General features: G+C 37.4%; 1 protein-coding gene across 3 annotated transcripts; it reads right to left on the bottom strand.

The window, feature by feature from the left end:
• On the bottom strand, positions 1-9,289 carry bdh2 (3-hydroxybutyrate dehydrogenase, type 2). 3 transcript variants are annotated; one of them, XM_034687699.1, is made up of 10 exons: positions 9,170-9,289; positions 6,382-6,472; positions 5,206-5,284; positions 3,049-3,145; positions 2,030-2,138; positions 1,635-1,695; positions 1,347-1,460; positions 962-1,020; positions 736-828; positions 1-318 (listed from the first exon to the last, which is right to left on the bottom strand). In XM_034687699.1, exons 2-10 carry the CDS (start codon positions 6,451-6,453, stop codon positions 265-267), a joined length of 738 nt encoding a protein of 245 aa, XP_034543590.1. In that variant the 5' UTR covers positions 6,454-6,472; positions 9,170-9,289; the 3' UTR covers positions 1-264. The 3 variants fall into 3 exon arrangements, with proteins under 3 accessions (XP_034543590.1, XP_034543591.1, XP_034543592.1); XM_034687700.1 differs by having other exon boundaries at positions 6,382-6,469; positions 9,170-9,242; XM_034687701.1 differs by lacking the exon at positions 9,170-9,289 and adding an exon at positions 6,771-6,883.
• Positions 9,290-18,830: the final 9,541 nt, after the last annotated feature.

The raw sequence follows: 18,830 nt of genomic DNA on the forward strand, positions 1-18,830 counted from the left end.
TTGGTAAAGATTTTTTTTAATACAGTTTAAATTATATTTCATCATAAGTCAGATTGCCATTTGAAATACATTGAAATACTTGTACTAATCAGTGACAACACCAGTATGATATGACACCATGGATTTCGGTCAAAGAATGGAAAAGTCCCTCACAGGATCTATTTGCAAGATGAAGGCAATATTTGTGAACTTTATTTAGGCTTCAAATTAAGAAAAGGTCCGACTGCCTCCAATCGCTGCCTGGATAAGCTTTGTGAAGATTTCTCAGAGTCTCCATCCTCCATCGATGATTTGCTCTGTCCCAGTCACATAAGCTGACTGTGAAAGAACCAAAAACACAGGTTCACTGTTAAATACTTCCACTGATGACCAGTCCATACCAGCTCTACCTTCATTTATAATAATCAAACACTGACATTTTTATTTATTTTTAATGCAAACAATTTGAGCAATACAACTCTATAGTGAACCTTTACTTTTTTATTGACTTTACATGACTTAAAGCTCACAATAACACAAAAAAGTACTTATACAATATTTTAAATACCCACCGGTATATAACTAGCTTTTATTGATCATATCCACTTGGTTGCAAAGCCCCTTAAAGCTTTACAGCAAGTGCAAAGCACCCGGACCAGCATTTAATCTGTCACTAGCCCTGTAAATACTTCCTCTTTGTAGATAAAATGGGCAATAAAAATCTATGACAAGGATCAGTTGTCTGCAAGCACTCACCTCATCTGAGGCCAAGTACACGCACAGGTGCGCCACCTCCTCAGCTGTGCACATCCTGCCTGTTTTTTGCCGTGCCATGAAAGCCTTGTAAGCCTGAGGAGTGTATGTTTTTTAATTCATTATTTTCAAACTCTTACCATCAGGATTTCTTCTTGTAAAAACCAAGATGTGATGATATCACTTTCAAATGTTTTCAGACAAGAGGAAATTATGCTGTTCATCATACCTCTTCTGGGTCAGGCTGGGCCTGGATCCTTCCTCTGAGTGATGGAGTATCAACAGTACCTGTGAAAATATGAGTGCTCAATCTTAACTTTTGGGGTGTTTTTTGTGACTTCATGTGTACTTTTAGCTTCATTTCTTGTTTGAATAAAAGGAAAAAGATACTGCATAGCAGTAATTTAGAATGGTGTTGAGGGGACAAACTCAAGGCTTGTGTGTCTTTGAGAAACACACTGTATTTTAAAATAAAATATACTATGATCATCTGCTTTCAAGGATGTCTACAAGTGTATCATCTACTGACGTGCTAGTAACCTTGAGGAACACTTGTGACAAAATAGAAGGGCTCGATGACAGGCTTTTTCTTTGTAGGGGCTTTCTTAACTTACCAGGACAAACACAGTTACAGCGAATGCCTTTGTCAATGAAATCTGCTGCTATAGATTTGGTGAGCCCGATCACAGCTGCCTTTGAAGTGCTGTAGACACACCGGTTCACCACACCTGAGACAAGGAGGTGCATATATGTCACATAGACACACACACACATGCAAACAATTGTCTGAGATAAGAGGATTATATTGGGCCTACTTAATCAGTGTAATATTCATGTATTTTGTAGTTTAGTATTTGTTCAACACTCATCAAAACCAGATATATTTATGGATGATTTTTTACCCTTGATGCTTGAGGCAACAGATGCCATGTTTATAATGTTTCCTGACTTCTTTTCCAGCATCTAGAATGACAAAAGTTATAACAAAGATGGCACAAAGTTTGAAACAGTCGTTGGCTTCATTTTTAACCCAAAAATAAATGACAGGTATGCCATGATCCAAGGTAAAATTCTTCCTTTGAGACAGTTTGGTGAGTTTGCGAGCTAAAGCTGGATTAGTGATTGGGCAGTCACCGCCCATCATGGCACAGGCTCAGAGTAATACAGCTAATCCCAGCGGACAAAGGATGAGAACAAAATCAAAGCATATGTCGCTCAGTGTACACTAGTACCTCTCTCATTCTCACAACAACAGGATAAACAGTGCTGGGTGTTTGGTAAAGTGGGCAAAGGTCACCTTTGGCAGGAAAGCCTTGCTCATGAGGTACATGCTGCGGACGTTAGTGTTCATTGTGAAGTCCCAGTCGGCCTCCTCGCAGTCCAAGATGGAGCCGTGGTGCACAAACCTGTAGACAGCAGATGATATGCAACTATTGAAGTGGGCAAAAAAAGCCTGATGGTATTGTGTGTAATCATACAGACATGGCCTTAGCATAGAGGTTAATCATCTAAAATGTCAATCTGATTAAAAGCAGATGGCATGAAGAGGTCAATATGAGATACAGAACACAGAACTAAAACTTTATGCTGGAGAGGAAGTTGAGTGAAATCCCCTTCTACATATTACTTAGTCTTAAAAGGTGTCAATTCAGAGACCTTTGTTAAGGAGCTTGACAAAAGGCCAAGTAGAGGTTAAACCTTTACGTATAGGGATTTTGGAAATGTATTTAAGGGGGGGTGAATAAATGTACTTAATGTGAGGACAGCATGTTGGAACCATGAGAAGACCTGTCAGGCACCAGTTGTATTCCAGATAATAAGGCTGTTTATTTGACCTTTTTAAATGGAACTAAAAATAGACTGTATTTATATAGTGCTTTCTCTGCTCTTGAATCGACCATTCGTAGCACTTTTTCCATTACATTAAAAATCACATTCATCCATTCACACCACATTCATAAATTGATGGTAGAGGTTTCTATGTACAGCACTGAACAGTTTTTACTAACCCTATTCAACCACTGCTGGCACAACCAACAGGAGCAACTTGGGGTTCAGTGTCTTGGTCAAGGACACTTCAGCATTGGATTGCAGGACCAGGGATTGAACCTTCCATTGAGAGATGCCTGTCTGTACCGCTAAACCACAGCCGCCACTTTACTACTAATACTTTGCTCTGAAATTTCTCTGGCTCGAAACATGTTGCAGTTCATCTCTGTTACCATGCACTCCCATAAAATATCAAGCATTTTTTTGTTTGTTTGTTATATTCCCAACAGCTGGCAAAAGATTATCTAATAGAACGGGGAAGAGTACCCAGCTACGTTGAACAGCACATCTACACGCTCATGTTCCTTCGCCAGGGCTTCAACTTGGTCTTTCTTTGTGACATCAACAACCTTGATCTTGATCCCTGTTGGTTAAGAAAGAGAGGTCATTGTGTTAGAGAAGTAGTTCCAGTAGTTTCAATGACATTTTTACTGCTTTAGATAACTACAAGAACCATATCTTCATTATTTCATGTTTTTATAAAGGAGACACGTTGAAGATTAAGCAATTACTCCAGTTAAATAAACATGAATTACTGGAAATGGTCTGCTTCACATCTGCACAATTATACACATTTATAACTAGCTTCTACCCAGTACCATCTTTTTTCTTTCTCTTCAGCAGATCTAAATATAAGCAGCAGTAGGTTTAGTGCTTCCATTGTGAGCTACACTAAATGGCATAAGTTAAAAATATTAAAAGAACACTATTCAGCATATGTTTGTTAATGATTTGATGAATTGATGTCCACTAAACTGACTGTTTGGAAGACCATTAGGGCCTTTTTCCTCTAAAAAATTAGAGGAGAATACTTTTTTTCAGTATTTGCTTTCAGAAAACCACAAAATATTTAGAATGAAGGGAAAATTTGAGGAAAAAGCAGAAATACTATTACTAGAGAAAAAAAATGGTTGGATTTTTATATTTCCATTGTGCTGTAGTGCTTTGTTCATCGCTGCTTTCAACAGATCAGAAACATTCATTACATATATTTTTTTCTAATAGGGGAGAAAAGAGATGATTGAAGTCTATCATTTCCATTACATTCTGAAATAACAGCAAACAGCACTGCTATAAAGATCTCTGATGTTAGCAGGAAGCTATGGGTTAATCTGTAAACATATTATGCTAGTTATAAATGTATCATACACTGATAAGATTTACCTTTGACCTCATAAAGGAAGATAATGTAGACATTTGAACGAAACGTTACAATTCGCTACATTAGATACAAAGTTGTGTAAATGATCAAAGATCACCCACAGTCAGTGCCCAGTTGTTCACCCTCTGCTTATGTGGTTCCCTGCATACAGGAACCTTTAAATAAATGAAAGAAAGGATGCTACATATCAGCCAGCTGCTTAGTTTACAAAAATGTGCAGATTTTGAAGATCTGCAGAAAATCAAGCAAAAAAGGGAGACGAGATAACCCAAATTATGTGTAACATAATGTTATATAATATTAGCCGGACTAGCTTGAGCTAAATTGAAGGATAACAGTGTTGGATGACAGACAGATGATGTAATGCTTCTTCAATTAAAAGTAAACTGGCACAAAGAGCAGCAGAGATCCAATGTTTAATAGCATATGGCCGAGTGTTTCTACTTTGAAAAGTTGCCACTTAGGAAATATCAACTTTTTGAAATTAAGTTTCAACTTTTTTTCTTGACATTTCAATTCAAACTGTTTTTCCACTTTATTCTCATCATTTTGACTATTTTCTGCATATCTTCTTTTCTTTCAAAGAGCATGATGAAAAAAATCTTCCCCCTCATATTATTTTTTTCTGATCTCTGGCCCTCATACTCTTCAAGATTCTGTTATAATGAGGACAGCATAATTCATTTGTGGTCCATTCAGAGTTTACTGACTAAAATCAGAGAATTGGGATAGTAGTGGTATATCCTGAGGGCACTTATTTGCTCATGTAGCAAACATATCCCCTTACAAATATGCAATATGTTCTTCATTATTGTCTAATTTCAATTTTAATTTGATCTTTTTTATGACTATTCTCTTTATATTTGTATTCATTAATCTATTGTACATTTCCTTTAGTATATCGTTTACCATTTCTGTCTGTTAATGGGCTCTAATTTTCTATAGGTGTGAAAACTTTTTCCAAATTTTAAAACTACATCAGGTCATGTTTTACAGGCTGAGAAAACTAACTTTAGAGCCTATATGGTTGGTTGGTTAATTAATTGATCAGTTGATTAACAATAAATTAAATGAACACTTTTAATTTGTCAGAGAATTTGGTCAAATTTCTTTACAATGTTTCTTTAAAATGTAGCTCATTTTAAAACTATTGTCCGATTATACTCATGATGAGGAAAGTAAAACATGTTTGAGGGTTTCTGGCTGCATTCCTCCAGTTACCCAGCAGATGTCAACCTCAGACAAACAGAGACGAGTCTTGCCTTGAATGCCATCCAGCTCCTTCAGCTTCTCTCCATTGATGTCTGTCGCTGTGACTTGAGCTCCCTCCTTTGCAAATGCCTGCAGTTGGAAAACTTGAGTCAGTTCAATGCACTTTCTATAGTGTCTGCACAATTCATCATGGTATAACGCATGCAGCTCAGTATTTCTTAGCACAGAGGGACCCTATGATCCAAAATCATTTACAAAAATCAATCAACTATTTCTTGTAATTTATGTATAACTTTTTGGATTGTTAATACAAACTAAAACCAGGGATCAGTGACAGTAAGGTTGTTTTCTCACCCTTATCATTTTTTTATTGCTTCCTATATGCACACAGACACTCTATTTCACCTTTGATCAGGTGATAGCTGTGGAGTGTCTGCACCATTAAGCACAGAACCCAACGCATCGACAGCAATATACCTTTGTAGTCTAGCTGGAACATACTCAAAAGACCCCTTTCATTTTGAATACAGTGTTATTTGTGTCTAATGACCTGAGACGTAAAACAAATGTGTGCGAGTTCTATCATACTCAGCAAACACTGTAAACAAGGCATGTTTTTACCACAGGAGGGCATTAGTTGATGGTATTGAACCTGTACCCGAATATATGTGAGGTTTTCATGTGTTTTCCTGTCACCATGGTGAGAATATCATCAGGGGAATGTGCATATGGAATGTTCTCTTTTCATGTGAAGAATAACTATTGAGGTGCAGTTCTTTACAGAACATGCATTGAAAAACAGGGCATAAGAAGCACGCACAGAAGGACGTCTGCTAGTTTCATGCAAAATAAAATGAACGGATAAATATCTCTAATGGTTTTTGATGATTCTATAACAACTTGTATGACCTTACTCAAGCCATTTATTTTTGCACATAGCGCATGTTTCTAAGGCTCTGAAATTTGGTAGGAAAATTATTAAAAATCTATGTTATGTTGTAATGCTCCACTTATTACCTCTCTAAATGGCTTTATCATGAGATGTAGCACATCAGGGTGCAACAACATTGAAATCTTCTGCATACGTGTTAAGCGAGAGCTGATGGAGATATGTAATGAAGTGGAAATATACATGGCTTTGAGCAACATAAACAATTCAATAAACAATTTTCTCTGTGAATTAAGGGAAGATATATCAGCCAGAAGTTCATATTAAAGCTCATTACTATTGCCGCAGCACGGCCGATCCCCTGTGCGGCAGCCGACAACACAATCACTTTCCCATCAAGACGACCCATAGTTCACCTTTCACTGCTGCTGTGATGAAAACAAACAGAGAGATAGAGTATTGAACAGTAATAACAGCTTCATTCTGAGGAAAAAGGCTCCCATTCTTAACCACAAATACAAACTCCTGCATGTTTTTATAAATTATGTCAGCTGTAAGGGTGCAGAGAGGAGAGAGAGATGTTTCCAAAGCAGAGACTTATTCAATTACAGAACATTTTATATAATTACGAACACTTTATTAGGAAAATCATCCATTGAAAAGTTGTCAAAACTTTGAACACACAGAGGATGTGATGCTCAGAGCACCAAAAGAATAAGCTCTCACCAGATTTCCCACTTGACATGTGCATTAGTCTCTGTCAGGCATTGAAGATTTGATTGACAGGCTATTTTTCATCAGCTTTCAGCAGAGACATCCCAAAATTACTTCAGAGAAGAAATGAAGATGATGGCCTTTTCCTGACAAGCATTATGGAACTTATTGCAAAGTTTGCCTGGGGTAGTGTCATAATCTGATTTACTTGGGCAGCTGTCCACATGTGTCTTTAAAAGTGTGCTGTAACAGATGCAGTGGTTCCAAAGTCCTAAGCTGTTAATATACAAGTCAGTTATATGGCACTTTCTCACAAGATAAGACCTTCTGATCTCCAAGTGCAGGCTTATCACTGTTTTCTTGATGTCTATTATAATTTTTAAAATAAATAAATCAGAGTTCCCTTTGCAGATAAGCTCCTCCTAAATAGAACTGCTCCCTTAATGTACTTTTTAAAGCTGACACAAACTTTTGAAAGTGTGTCCACAGGGAAAATTTCCCCACAATGCAACTTACTTTGAGATTTAAAAATAAAGTATCCAAACGTATATTGTTTTCATTTGGGGCCCTCACACGGTGTAAAAAGTGTGCTTTCAAGCATCATTAAGCTGTGGGTGCCAAACAGTTTTCCTCTTTACTGTAGAGTGTTAAGCACAGATTGAGGCAGTCAGCTTGAACAGTTTCAGCAGGAGCAGTCTGGACTACTTTAGTTAGTGGGACTTAAATGAGGAGACGTTTGTTAAGGACAGCTGGATGTTTCAGTCAGTTAGTCAGTGTATGTGGAACTTTTTCTCCACCTCTGCCTCTTCTTTTCTTATCAGGCAAAAGGCTGGAGACAGACAACTACAGCCTGGAATTAAGAAAAGTGAACTAAGAGACTCCTCTGCATTGTTCTTTTAATATAAGTATAACTGGGCTATGTCATGCTCATATGCCTAGTGCCCAAATATTTCCGTATTAATCATGTGTAGGACCAACATTGTCAATAAGGGCCTATGAATATTACATCAAGTTTTTGTTTATGAATAAATCTTTGCTTGAGTTCATATAAATAACAGCTGCAATCATATCCAGTGTTGTCTTAAAGGTTCAGTCTCTAGAATTTAGCAGTGTTTAGCAGAGCAGACAGAAATGGAATATAATATGCATAAGTATGCTTCAACGAGTGTATTATTTTAAAACGTATTTAAAAGTGATTTTGAATTTGTTTACTTAGAATGAGCCTTTTCTATTTACATAAGGAGAGGGATCCCATCCATGGAGACCACCATTTTGCTCTGCAACATTTCTACAGTAGCACAGAATGAACAAACTATTCACCATAAAAATTTTTTTATAAAGATTACTTGATAAAGGATGGATCATTCTTATGCATCAATGGATCTTCTTTTCAGGGGGTTTAGCAATACCGCTATACATTCGCCTATCTTCAGACTGTAACTTTAAGAGTGACAGCTTCAATGGCTTTCATATTTAGTTAGATTTACAAAAAAAATACGGTGGCCCTGAAGTGCAAATCACAACGGCAATTCACAAAACATAACCGCAAATCAGAAAACACTATGGCAATTCAGAAAACACTATGGCATTAACCAAATAGGAAGAAGTAGGTACCCTTGGGGGACATGACTCATTGCTGATTGGACTGGTCTATCCTTTGCCGTTGTGTTTTCTGATTTGCCGTAGTGTTTTCTGAATTGACACAGTGTTTTCTGATTTGCCGTTATGATTTGCAATTCCGGGCCACCGTACAAAAATGACCAGGAACAAAACTAGTTTGAGACTTTGGCTGTGTCCGAAATCACTCACTCATTCCCTACTCCCTATATAACCCTAACCCTACTCATTATATAGTGAATTAGATGTAGCTGACTTTATAGTCTATATATATATATAGTCTATATAGTCTATATAGTCTATGTATTTAGTCTATAGTCTGTAACAGTATGTTTTGAAATTCTAGTTTAGCAAATTGAGAACAGCAAATACAGAACAACTGTCTGCTTTACATTTTCTGAGCAGCTGGTGTAAAAACGTTTAAATATGGTTAATATGACGGCATTAATCTGTATTTTAGGCATTACATCGTTATCAACTTTAGGAAGAAAGCCTAATATTAAAGGGTAACTTTATCAGAGTTTGTTTTTTTTATAGTAGCCTGCACGTGTCTTTAAGCAGTTGCATTAGGAAGACTGCCTCAATACAGTCGGATTGACTGTTCGTTGCTAAACTTCAATGTGTTTGTGCTTCATCAGCTATATCCCTAGCTGCTGTTGCAATTGCATGTGGTTGTAGGTTTACTTCATAACAGCTCTCCATCTATAACAGTCTCCGCAGTACGAATTTGAACCCTATATTATATGTTGCAAGGTACAGACGACGAGCAGAAAAACACATTTTCCAAAACTTACCCTCGCTGCTCGGGTCAAACCACCAGAACGTCAGTGACTAGGGGAGAATCTCACGTGACCTTCTTGCTTGTACCGCTATTGGTTCCAGACCAGGAAGTTGTGAATGGCAGAGTGCAGTGTGTTCTTGGCCCAGCAGGGGCAAGTGCAGTCAAATAAATGTATGTCTAAGTTTTCCTGCAAGTGTATTCATGTTATAGCCATGTATCTGAGTTTTTCTTTCAGCTTCCTCTGAAAATGTTTGATTTTACACAGCCTTTCAAGTCTTTTTTTTTTTTTACTTCATTCATTACAAGACCTTTTGTTTCAATGAAAAGACTTGGGATTGAACTTTCAGTTCTGCACAGTTTTTTTGCGCGCCCATGTTTCATCCCTACTCATTAATGGTTTGCAGAAGTAATGTTTAACATTAAGTTAGGTTTACTTTTGGTGTAAAGTGTAAAGTATAGCCAGTTTTAGAAGAAAATATTTTAAGTTAGACAATGATTTGCTGACCATACAGCACAAAAAAAGAGAAAATCCAGTGCATATTAGAAATCTGAGCATAGAAGGTCATTTTTGAGGTTTAAATCTGACATTTAGTCTATGATACTATTACATGATTTTCACATGACCTCGTCAGATGGAGTTTGACCTACCATCAGCAACCCATCAAAAGTTTTAAGACCTAACTTAACTACAACCTCAGTAATGAAAAGTTAGTATGCTTTCTAAAGGGTTAGTATAAACTGATTTTGATGATTAGACATTCATTTGAACCCTACTTTTAATTGAAAATAGTGCAAAGACAAAATATGAAATATTGAAACTGAAAAATTGTAATGTTGCTAAACAACAAATCTGGTGCTGGGATAAAATTTAGGCGGACTTAAGCACCTCTTAAAATGACCTTAAACACACCCATGCTAGTCACATAGCCTATGTAAAGAACAAGAGATGAAGTGATCAAAAGCAACAGAAAACTTACCTGTGATGTGTCTGTGTTGTTAACTGCTGCATACTGGGTACAGAATTAACTTTGAAACTCCATTTCTCTATATATATCACATTCTCAGCACGGTTAAGCTAACTCATTTTAAAAGTTACACCTCATTTTCTATTGCTCCGGGTGATTCAGTATGTTTTCAGCTGTTTAAAATCTAGGTACCAATTATTTTTCACTGCTGTTTTTCAAATTAACTTTTCACTTTTGTGTTTCAGAGAGACTACCCTGTTGTCAACTTAAAATACTTCAATAAGAATTCAGCATTATGGATAACACTCCATTTTCAAGTCATTATGGTAAACACCCAAACTGTGAGCTGCTGGAAGATGCAGTGAGCCATTTCAATGATAATATATGTATGAACATTTTTGAATACAAAAGACTTGACCCGCCTACTGGCTGTTTTTGAATACAGCCAAAAGGGGGGTAAGGACATCATCATTTTCTTCATCAAGCCAGATAAATGGGTTGTGAGCAGGTCAGTTACACACACAGGGAAACTCTTCAATCAGACAATAACACGCTTTCATGCAGAGATCGAGTTCAAGCACAACAATTTGAACAGTAGTGGCTTTAGAAAACTCTTAAGATCTACAACACTTTCTCCTTATTTCAGGTTTACAATACGAAACAGAAACGTTTATAGCTGTACATATTCTGAGTTAAATACTGTGTATCATAGTTTTAAAAGGTAAGCAGAATTTTCTCATCAGTACAATTACACAATTAAAATTACATTATCCTTTCAAGCTGTTAGAATATGTCCATGCATGTGTAAATGTATTACTTTTTGAAGTGAACAAATAAAGCGTTATTTTGAATAATGTTTTTATGTCTCCTTTATCCCTTTGCTCTGTTGGACTGTGGCCACCAGGATGGCCAGCCTGTATAGTTTTCCAATTCAAAGCCCCTCAGGTGTCTCTTTGGTGTCCACAGCAATGCTTTCTGCTCGAGTCGCCGCGGTCTTTTGAAAATCCCATGCATTTCTTCAAAGTAAATTATACTAACTGGCTCAAATTACCACTGCCATAGTAATGGAAACTGAGCCAACCATTTGGTGGAAAAGGGTTTGAACCCAGGACTATGCAGCCTGCATCAAGTGATAGCATTTTATGAGGTAATGACATTTCAAGGGGTTGTGGGATCTGTCCATTGTACTGCTGCTATGACAAGATTATGTGTGTTTATTATTTGTGTGATGAAAACATAATTTCACCTTGTCCTGGCAATAAAAAACTGATACTGTTGGTAGATTGTTATTGCCACTACAATTCCCATAGATTCTTTTGTATAATTTTGGGTAACAATGCTTGTTATTCAAGAGAGTTAGCTTGCAAGTTCTTCTCTGTGAAAACTTTTGTTTAATCTTATTTGGCTCTGGATGGGCTTTGTTGATTAGAGGAAAAAAGGTTGAGATACACCTTAAAGAACTAGTTTGTAAAAAAAAAAAAAACAGAAGCATTTTGAATTCAGAAGTGTTCATACCTTTTCAGCATGGCTACACATAATGGCAAGATAAGGAGCCTGTTGCTGTACTGAAAAGAGGGATGCAACGGTTGGAAATAGGGCATCCAAATCGCAAAGGTATTTTTAGTGTTACATTTAACTTTACTGCCTACTGTTTGATCTTCACTGTTTTTTTTTCACCACATAACCTCAGACTGTGCCCGAGTAAATAAGGTGTAATGGTTTTGGTAGAAAAATTAAATCATTTGAAAGGGATATTTCATTTTGAGGAGAACAGAGATAGTAAAACTATTTCTGCTGAACTGCAGGCTGAGATTTTATAGAGTGGGCAAATGAGGTCTACTGGGTTGTTAGCTGCACTTACAGGCTGTTTATATCTTAAATTAACATATAGATTTTGGCAATAAGATAACAAGTGACAGCTGTAAGTATGAGTGTTCACACTTTGCATCAACCATGGGTTTGCAGGGATCACTTGTGATTGTATCATACTTCCCTGCTTCAGACATAAATTAAAAGGAGCCCCCTTCACCTTCATTGGACTATGAAAAACATTAAATTACCAAACAAACTTTTTTTTTCCAACACAGGCTGAAGGCTGTACTCTCTAACACATGCAGCATGATCAGCAGAGCAGAGCAGGCAGCCACAGTTCAGTGGTTTATCTTCGAATTAAAAGGAGTGAGCAGCAGACTGGAGTCTCTGGTTACACTGGAAGATTAAGACAGAGATAGACGCTTTGTTGCATAACTGCATTATAGTCTACGGTGGCCCTGAAGGCAAAAACACAACAACAATTCAGGAAACACAGCAACATTTCAGGGAACACAACAACAATTCAGGAAACACAACATTTCACAAAACACCACAATATCTCACAAAACACAACATTGTTTCAGAAAACGAAAAGAGTAAGGACAAAACTTCTTATTTCTGATTGGGCAGAACCCGACAGCTTGATGTCATTTCCTGTTCCTATTTCTATGACTCAGCTGAGTCCCCGCACGGATTTTAAACTAAGGTGAAAGGAATGGAGGAGGAAGTGTTAACATGATCAAATGAAAACTGTTAAGTCAAATAAACTGTTCTATATTGTTTTTAAAGTATTTAAAATGGAAAGTTACTTTAAATCTTCATCTTACCCCACATTGTTAATGTTGGAGTCTTTTTTTTTCTATAACTGTATTGTTTTTTTTTGCATAGTCTTTAAATTCAATGCATAGAAGTGAGCACACACCATTTTTTAATAACATTAAAGAGAGAATTAATTTTCAATCAGCACAAAAGCGTTGCTAATTAAATGCTTTGTTTAAGTCTTTGAGGTTTTTTATATAGCCCAATGAACTCCATACAGAAATGGGACTTTCAAGAATTCTCTCATTCACCCTGTCTTCTCTCCAGTCTCTCATGCTGTGAAGTGTCCTTGCAATTAATTTTCCTCGACAAGCCTTTTCAAATCTTGATAAAGGACCTCATTGTCTGGTGGTTAGGACTAGAAATCCTATTATTTCCCACCCTGAGGTGAATGTTTGAATTCTGAAAAAGATTTATCTTTAAGCCTGAGGAAGAAGTAAGCAGAGTCTCCTCTTTGAGACAATGGTTCTGTGGCCAGAATATATTGATTTAAGAACTACTCAAGTACTTTATGCCACACTGGATATTATTTCAATAGCATGGTTAGTTTGACGTCTGCAACATTATTATTGCTCAGGTCAGGCCACCGTAGATTTGAACACATTAAGATTTAATCACACAAGAGGAGGCTATTACTGGCACTGAGGTGAATTACATAAAGAGCTTCCTGCACAAGCCAGGGTTTCTATAAGAAGTCAGACAATATACTCCCCCAGTGATAGACAATACAAGCACTATCTAAACAGGCACAATGACTACAAATTCTCACCAAGGACATTTGATTTGCTCTTTTGTCAAGCATAACTAGTATTCTGGCAACATTATGATTTGAAATATTTGAATGCAGTCTCCTGCAAAAGGATTTTTGACACTTGAAAAATATAGTCGGAAATATTTGTACATTACTGTTCCACACACTTTCATTTTCAGAGAAATGATTGATGAAGCACATAGAAACAAGGTTTAAAGACATGACTTGCATCTCAGGCTCTAAACTATATGATGATGTATAATGGGGGGTTGAATTTCAGCATCTGACCTTAAACTCAGTGTTTGAATTTTATGAATCATTGTTGCGTGTGTTCTTTTATCAGATGACAAATGTAAAAATGAAAAGTTCAGTGGGACTAGCATAATCACTTCAATTTCATGCATTAATAAGCATGGATAGTGTAGGAGTATGACTGTCCCAGCGGGAATTTCATCTACAGCAACAGTCTGGCCTGCTCCTTCACAGTCTTCTCTTAATAATGTGTGGTACTATGTGTAAGCAAACAATTTCTTATCTCCAGGGGCCGAGGCAGACTTAAGTGTCTGGGATGGCAAAACTGGGGCAAAGACTTTTGCAAGGGTGGCATAAAGACACTGTGTGCACACACCAAAGAATATAATTTATTTACCATTGATATCTTGTTGCCAAGGTGGCATGTTAGAATAGCGATTAGCACTGTCGCCTCACAGCAAAAGGGTTAAGGGTTCCAAGCTGGGGTCTTCCTGTCTGGAGTGAAAGTGTAAGCACTTCTTATTAACACTATAAACCCCTTTTTAAACACGTTTTGAACTGCCTTATCCTTGTCTGTGGAATTTGAATCAGGAGTTTAAATATTTTATAAGCTCTTTATAATGAGCTTTATCCCACAGGTGCTTTGTGGTTATAATTAAATTAATTCAACAGATTCCTTCAAAACTAGTCATCCCTGTCTAAGGGGCTAAGCCAGACTGTTTTGACTGGGGTGGCCAAACTGGGACACTGACTTTTGCAGAGGTGGCATAAAGACATTGGCCCTCATTTATCAAACGTGCGTACGACCGAAAACAGGGTGTATGACCATTTCCACGCAAAGGTCGGCATTTATCAATTTGAACATGGGTGGAGAATACGCTCAAATCCCACGCCAGCTCTCAGTCCATGTACACAAGATTTCATATCAGTTTGGAGCGTGGTGCAGCAAAGTAAATCTGTCTGTGGCGGAGAATTATCATGTATTGGTACAGTGCATTTTTAGACATGATACCTAAAATGTATTTTACGTTTCGCTCTCTATCGAGCCCTGCAAAATGCTTTTGAAATGATGTTGAGCAGCACAAGCTGTCAGCTGATTCCTTCCTATAACAAATGTGTGTTTTCTGTAACGATTTACTTTAAAAATCTACAAAGCTTTCAGTACCTATCAACTCTCCCATGTGCACAGTTAACTCTCTATAGAAAATATTGTTGGTGATTTAAAACAGAAAAACACATATGTAAATTTACCGGAGGACACAGACTCAAACTTTTATCACTTGAAATAGTTTTTTTTTTTTTTTTTAAGAAAGATTTAATTGTTGACGGGACTTACCATCAAGATTATTGTTTTACTCCTGATTATTATTTTGAATGAATGGCCTGTGTGTGGCAGCTGACCATTTAAGAACAAAGAACATTCATTCACATGAGATCAAAACCTGTCGGCATGTCTGGAGTTATTCATAATTAATGTAAAGCAAAATGAACACGGTTGGAGTTGATTAAAAACAATTGGTAGGTTAACCAGTGTGCGGTCTACGATATTGAATATTTGTCATCATCTGCAACGGACACGGACTGTCTGCTCAGACATGTTTCCTGTTTTTTATGCCGTAGAGCATCCCTCCATGTCAAAATTCTGTGGGCGAATAATTAGGGGGATTCAAAGACACTTTTTGTTGCTGGCTGGAGTTACTGCTGCATAGCCAAGGACTTGAGATGCAGTCCAAGCATCAAAAAGTACACAGACCGCCATGATGCCACCAATTCACACCAGAACCGAAAGGGGAGAGGTAGAAAAAAATAAACTTTCAGACGGACAACAACAGGTGACTTAGTGAAATTTGATGGCCTCATGGATAAGAAAGTATACCACAACATCCTGGTGAGGCATGGAGTACCATCTGGGAGTCGTCTTATTGGGCCTAGATTTATTTTCCAAGAGGACAATGACCCCTAGAATTCTTCTAACTATTGCTGGAACTACCTCCAACAGAAGGAATCTGCTGGAACATTGATAATGATGGACTGGCCCCCTCAAAGTCCAGACCTCAGCCCCATCAAGCAAATTTTGGGCGAGTTGGAAAATAAACTTGACAGATCTATCGCACATTCAAAGGAAAGCCTTTGGCTTGAGTTGCAGAAGGCATGGGATAAAATAAGTGTTGAAGCTCTCAGGAAATATAATGACACTATGCCAGAGAGACGTGCTGCCGTAATTGCTGCAAAAAGGTGGACAAACCAAATACTAAAGTTAAAAGTGGATTAAATCAGTAAGATAAGATAATATATACTTTATTGGGGGAAATTCTTTTGTTACAGCAGCTTACAACACAGGACAGAGGAAAACAACAATGTACTAACATAGTTAAAAAATATAACAACAATAATAATAGCAATGATAAAGGTAAAATAGAATTGAATAAAATAGAATAAAATATGGCAACTATTACGGATGTATACACACTATGTACACTTCTATCTGATAAATAGATAGGTATGTTATTGCACGGATAAAATTGCACCAGGTTATTTAAAAAAACATACACAGTAGGATTCACTTCATCTGATTTTTTTGTGCTCAGGGCAACCATCTGCATGTTTCATGAAATTTATGAAATGAAATCATGTTTTGGGGGCAAAAAAGGGTCAATATATTCAGATCTGTCAGGTGTTCTAATAATTTTGGCCACCACTGTACGTGACCCTGTCAGTTTTACATCATCACTCGACCAATTTTTGGTGTAGAAATACTGATACAGCTTAAATATGTTTCAGGAATACAACTTACACAGGAAATCCATATGCCTCCTTGTTGTATATCTGATGCCTCTATAACAGGACACATTTGTTTCAATTTTCATCATCCATCTGCTCATCCATCTGCTCTGCCATCATCAACACATGGTATAAAGATGCCATGGTTTGATAGACTTTTTTCAAACTTCTGAAAATAGGGTCTTCATTCATCATATAAAAAAAAATTGAATGTGATAAGTATATGAAAATAAGTAGGGTTTTAGTGGCACTCCAGTTAATGAACTTAACTTCCTGGTGGCTTATGTGGACATGATTTTCCTTTCCTGCTAACTCTAACTGTCATAGGTTTTCAGACAGAACATGTTATGTAAGAGGCAACCTGGCTGATTTCTCAGTGTGTCATCAAGGGGCCAGGCAGCAGGAGCTATCGACAGATGTTGATTGCCATAGATTCCCAGGAAAATCCCATCATCAATTTTAAATTTGCCACAGTTGGATTCTATCATCACAGGAATATGACAACACTGAGCAAAGATGGGCTTGCTTGTATTTCTTCTATAATAGTAAAACTGCCACCCAAATGTCACACAGCTTCTCTTTACACTGGGCTTATTTCAAACAGCACCCGGCCTTTTTGAACGTGAGAAATGTTGACTTTGATTCAAGGTTAGAAGATGTCACTCCACAAAAACAGGAATGAATCACAAGCTATGGCTTTGCTTAGGCTTTAATTTGACAATTTCCGTATACAACAGCTCTTGGACATGCCAGCTTGAAAAAAACTCATATGTGCTCCAGTAGCCTACTGCGAAAACAGAGAGGGGGATCAGGGCCATTCGTGGTGCAGTCTGTGGCCTCTGTTACTGTTTAACAGTCTGATGGCGATGGGCACAAAATGTACTTCTAGCTTATTAAAGAAACAGCTTCTAACACACTGCATTATTTTTAGTTTGAGTAGTAGAAAGGAGATATGTAATGTTAATCCTATTTGGCCCAAAACAGCTGTTGATTAAAGATAAAAACAAAGATGAAAGAATTCAAAATATAGGTTATCAAAATTATTTTAGGTATAACTAAAGCAGCCTATCCTAAAATATGCTTTGGATTTGCATAAACCAAATTTACTTTAGGTGCATTTCGACCAAGAGTTCCAGGGTCTTTTAGCCCCCAGAACTACTTTACCGGGAACTAAAAGGTTCCTGTGCCCCCATTGTTGTCTGCGTTTCGACCGCGGGCTGAAGTCCCGGGTAGATTGTGCAAATCAGGCCAGTGACGTATGGAAAAAAAAAAAAAGTTAAATAATACTTTGAAATCTTAATAAAAAACTAAACTAGTATGCATTCGCAGGAACTCCCTCTGTGTTTCAACAACTGTGTAAACTTCACAAACACCGTTAGGTTCAACCTAAAGTCCCAGGACCTTTGAAAAGTACTACCCCCCAAGCAGGGGCTTTTCTGGGGGGAGATTATCTACCCCTGAACTAAATTTAGACCCTGGTTCCTCCAGTCCAAACACACTTAGTTCAGGGGTAAGGTCTCTAGTTCTGGGGTAAAGTTCCTGCGGTCGAAAAACGCCTTTTCAGAATAACTTCTTAGAGGATCAGGACTTAGCAAACTTGTTGACAGTTGTTATTGACCCTGCCTTTACTCCCAAAGATTACTTGGATGGTTGCACTCTGGGATACTCATCCTGTTGAGAAAAACATTACAAAGTGCACTATTGGCTTCTAAGTGGGCCAAGAAATATTCTGCAGAGATTATAAAATGCAGTGCCCCAGCTGAAAATATTACAAAGTACACCACACTTGTTCACACTACGGTGCCAATGATTTTTCCCTGTCTTATCTACTTTACCAGCACTCTGAAAATGTGCAGCTCTACACTTTTGTTAGACTGAGCAGAAGTTGTGTTGTCAATATACAGATAAATAGTGCTTTTCTGAAGGAAATGTGTTCAGAAAAAAGGCAATTACCCCTTTTTCCTGTAAAGTAAAGCATCAAGTTTGGCATACTGGTTGTTGCCATCTTGTTCTGTAGAAGAGACCATATTTGGATGGGGTGTAAGATATGCATGTCCTAATTAGCTTATGTGGTAGTGTTCATCACAGGTTCCAAACTGTGCTCTTCTTTATATCACCAAAATAAAAATATAAAACAAACACCAGACTTCATCTAGCAAGTAGGCCATTAACTTGTGAAGATAATATTTACAGAGGGAATTAATTCACTGAGAGGTAGGGTCATTTTCTGGTAAGGTCATATACTATCAGGTCTCTCTGTACAACCACTGAATTAGCTCACTGTTGACTGTTAG

Source organism: Notolabrus celidotus, chromosome 7 (genome assembly GCF_009762535.1).
Source record: "Notolabrus celidotus isolate fNotCel1 chromosome 7, fNotCel1.pri, whole genome shotgun sequence".
NCBI lineage: Eukaryota > Metazoa > Chordata > Actinopteri > Labriformes > Labridae > Notolabrus > Notolabrus celidotus.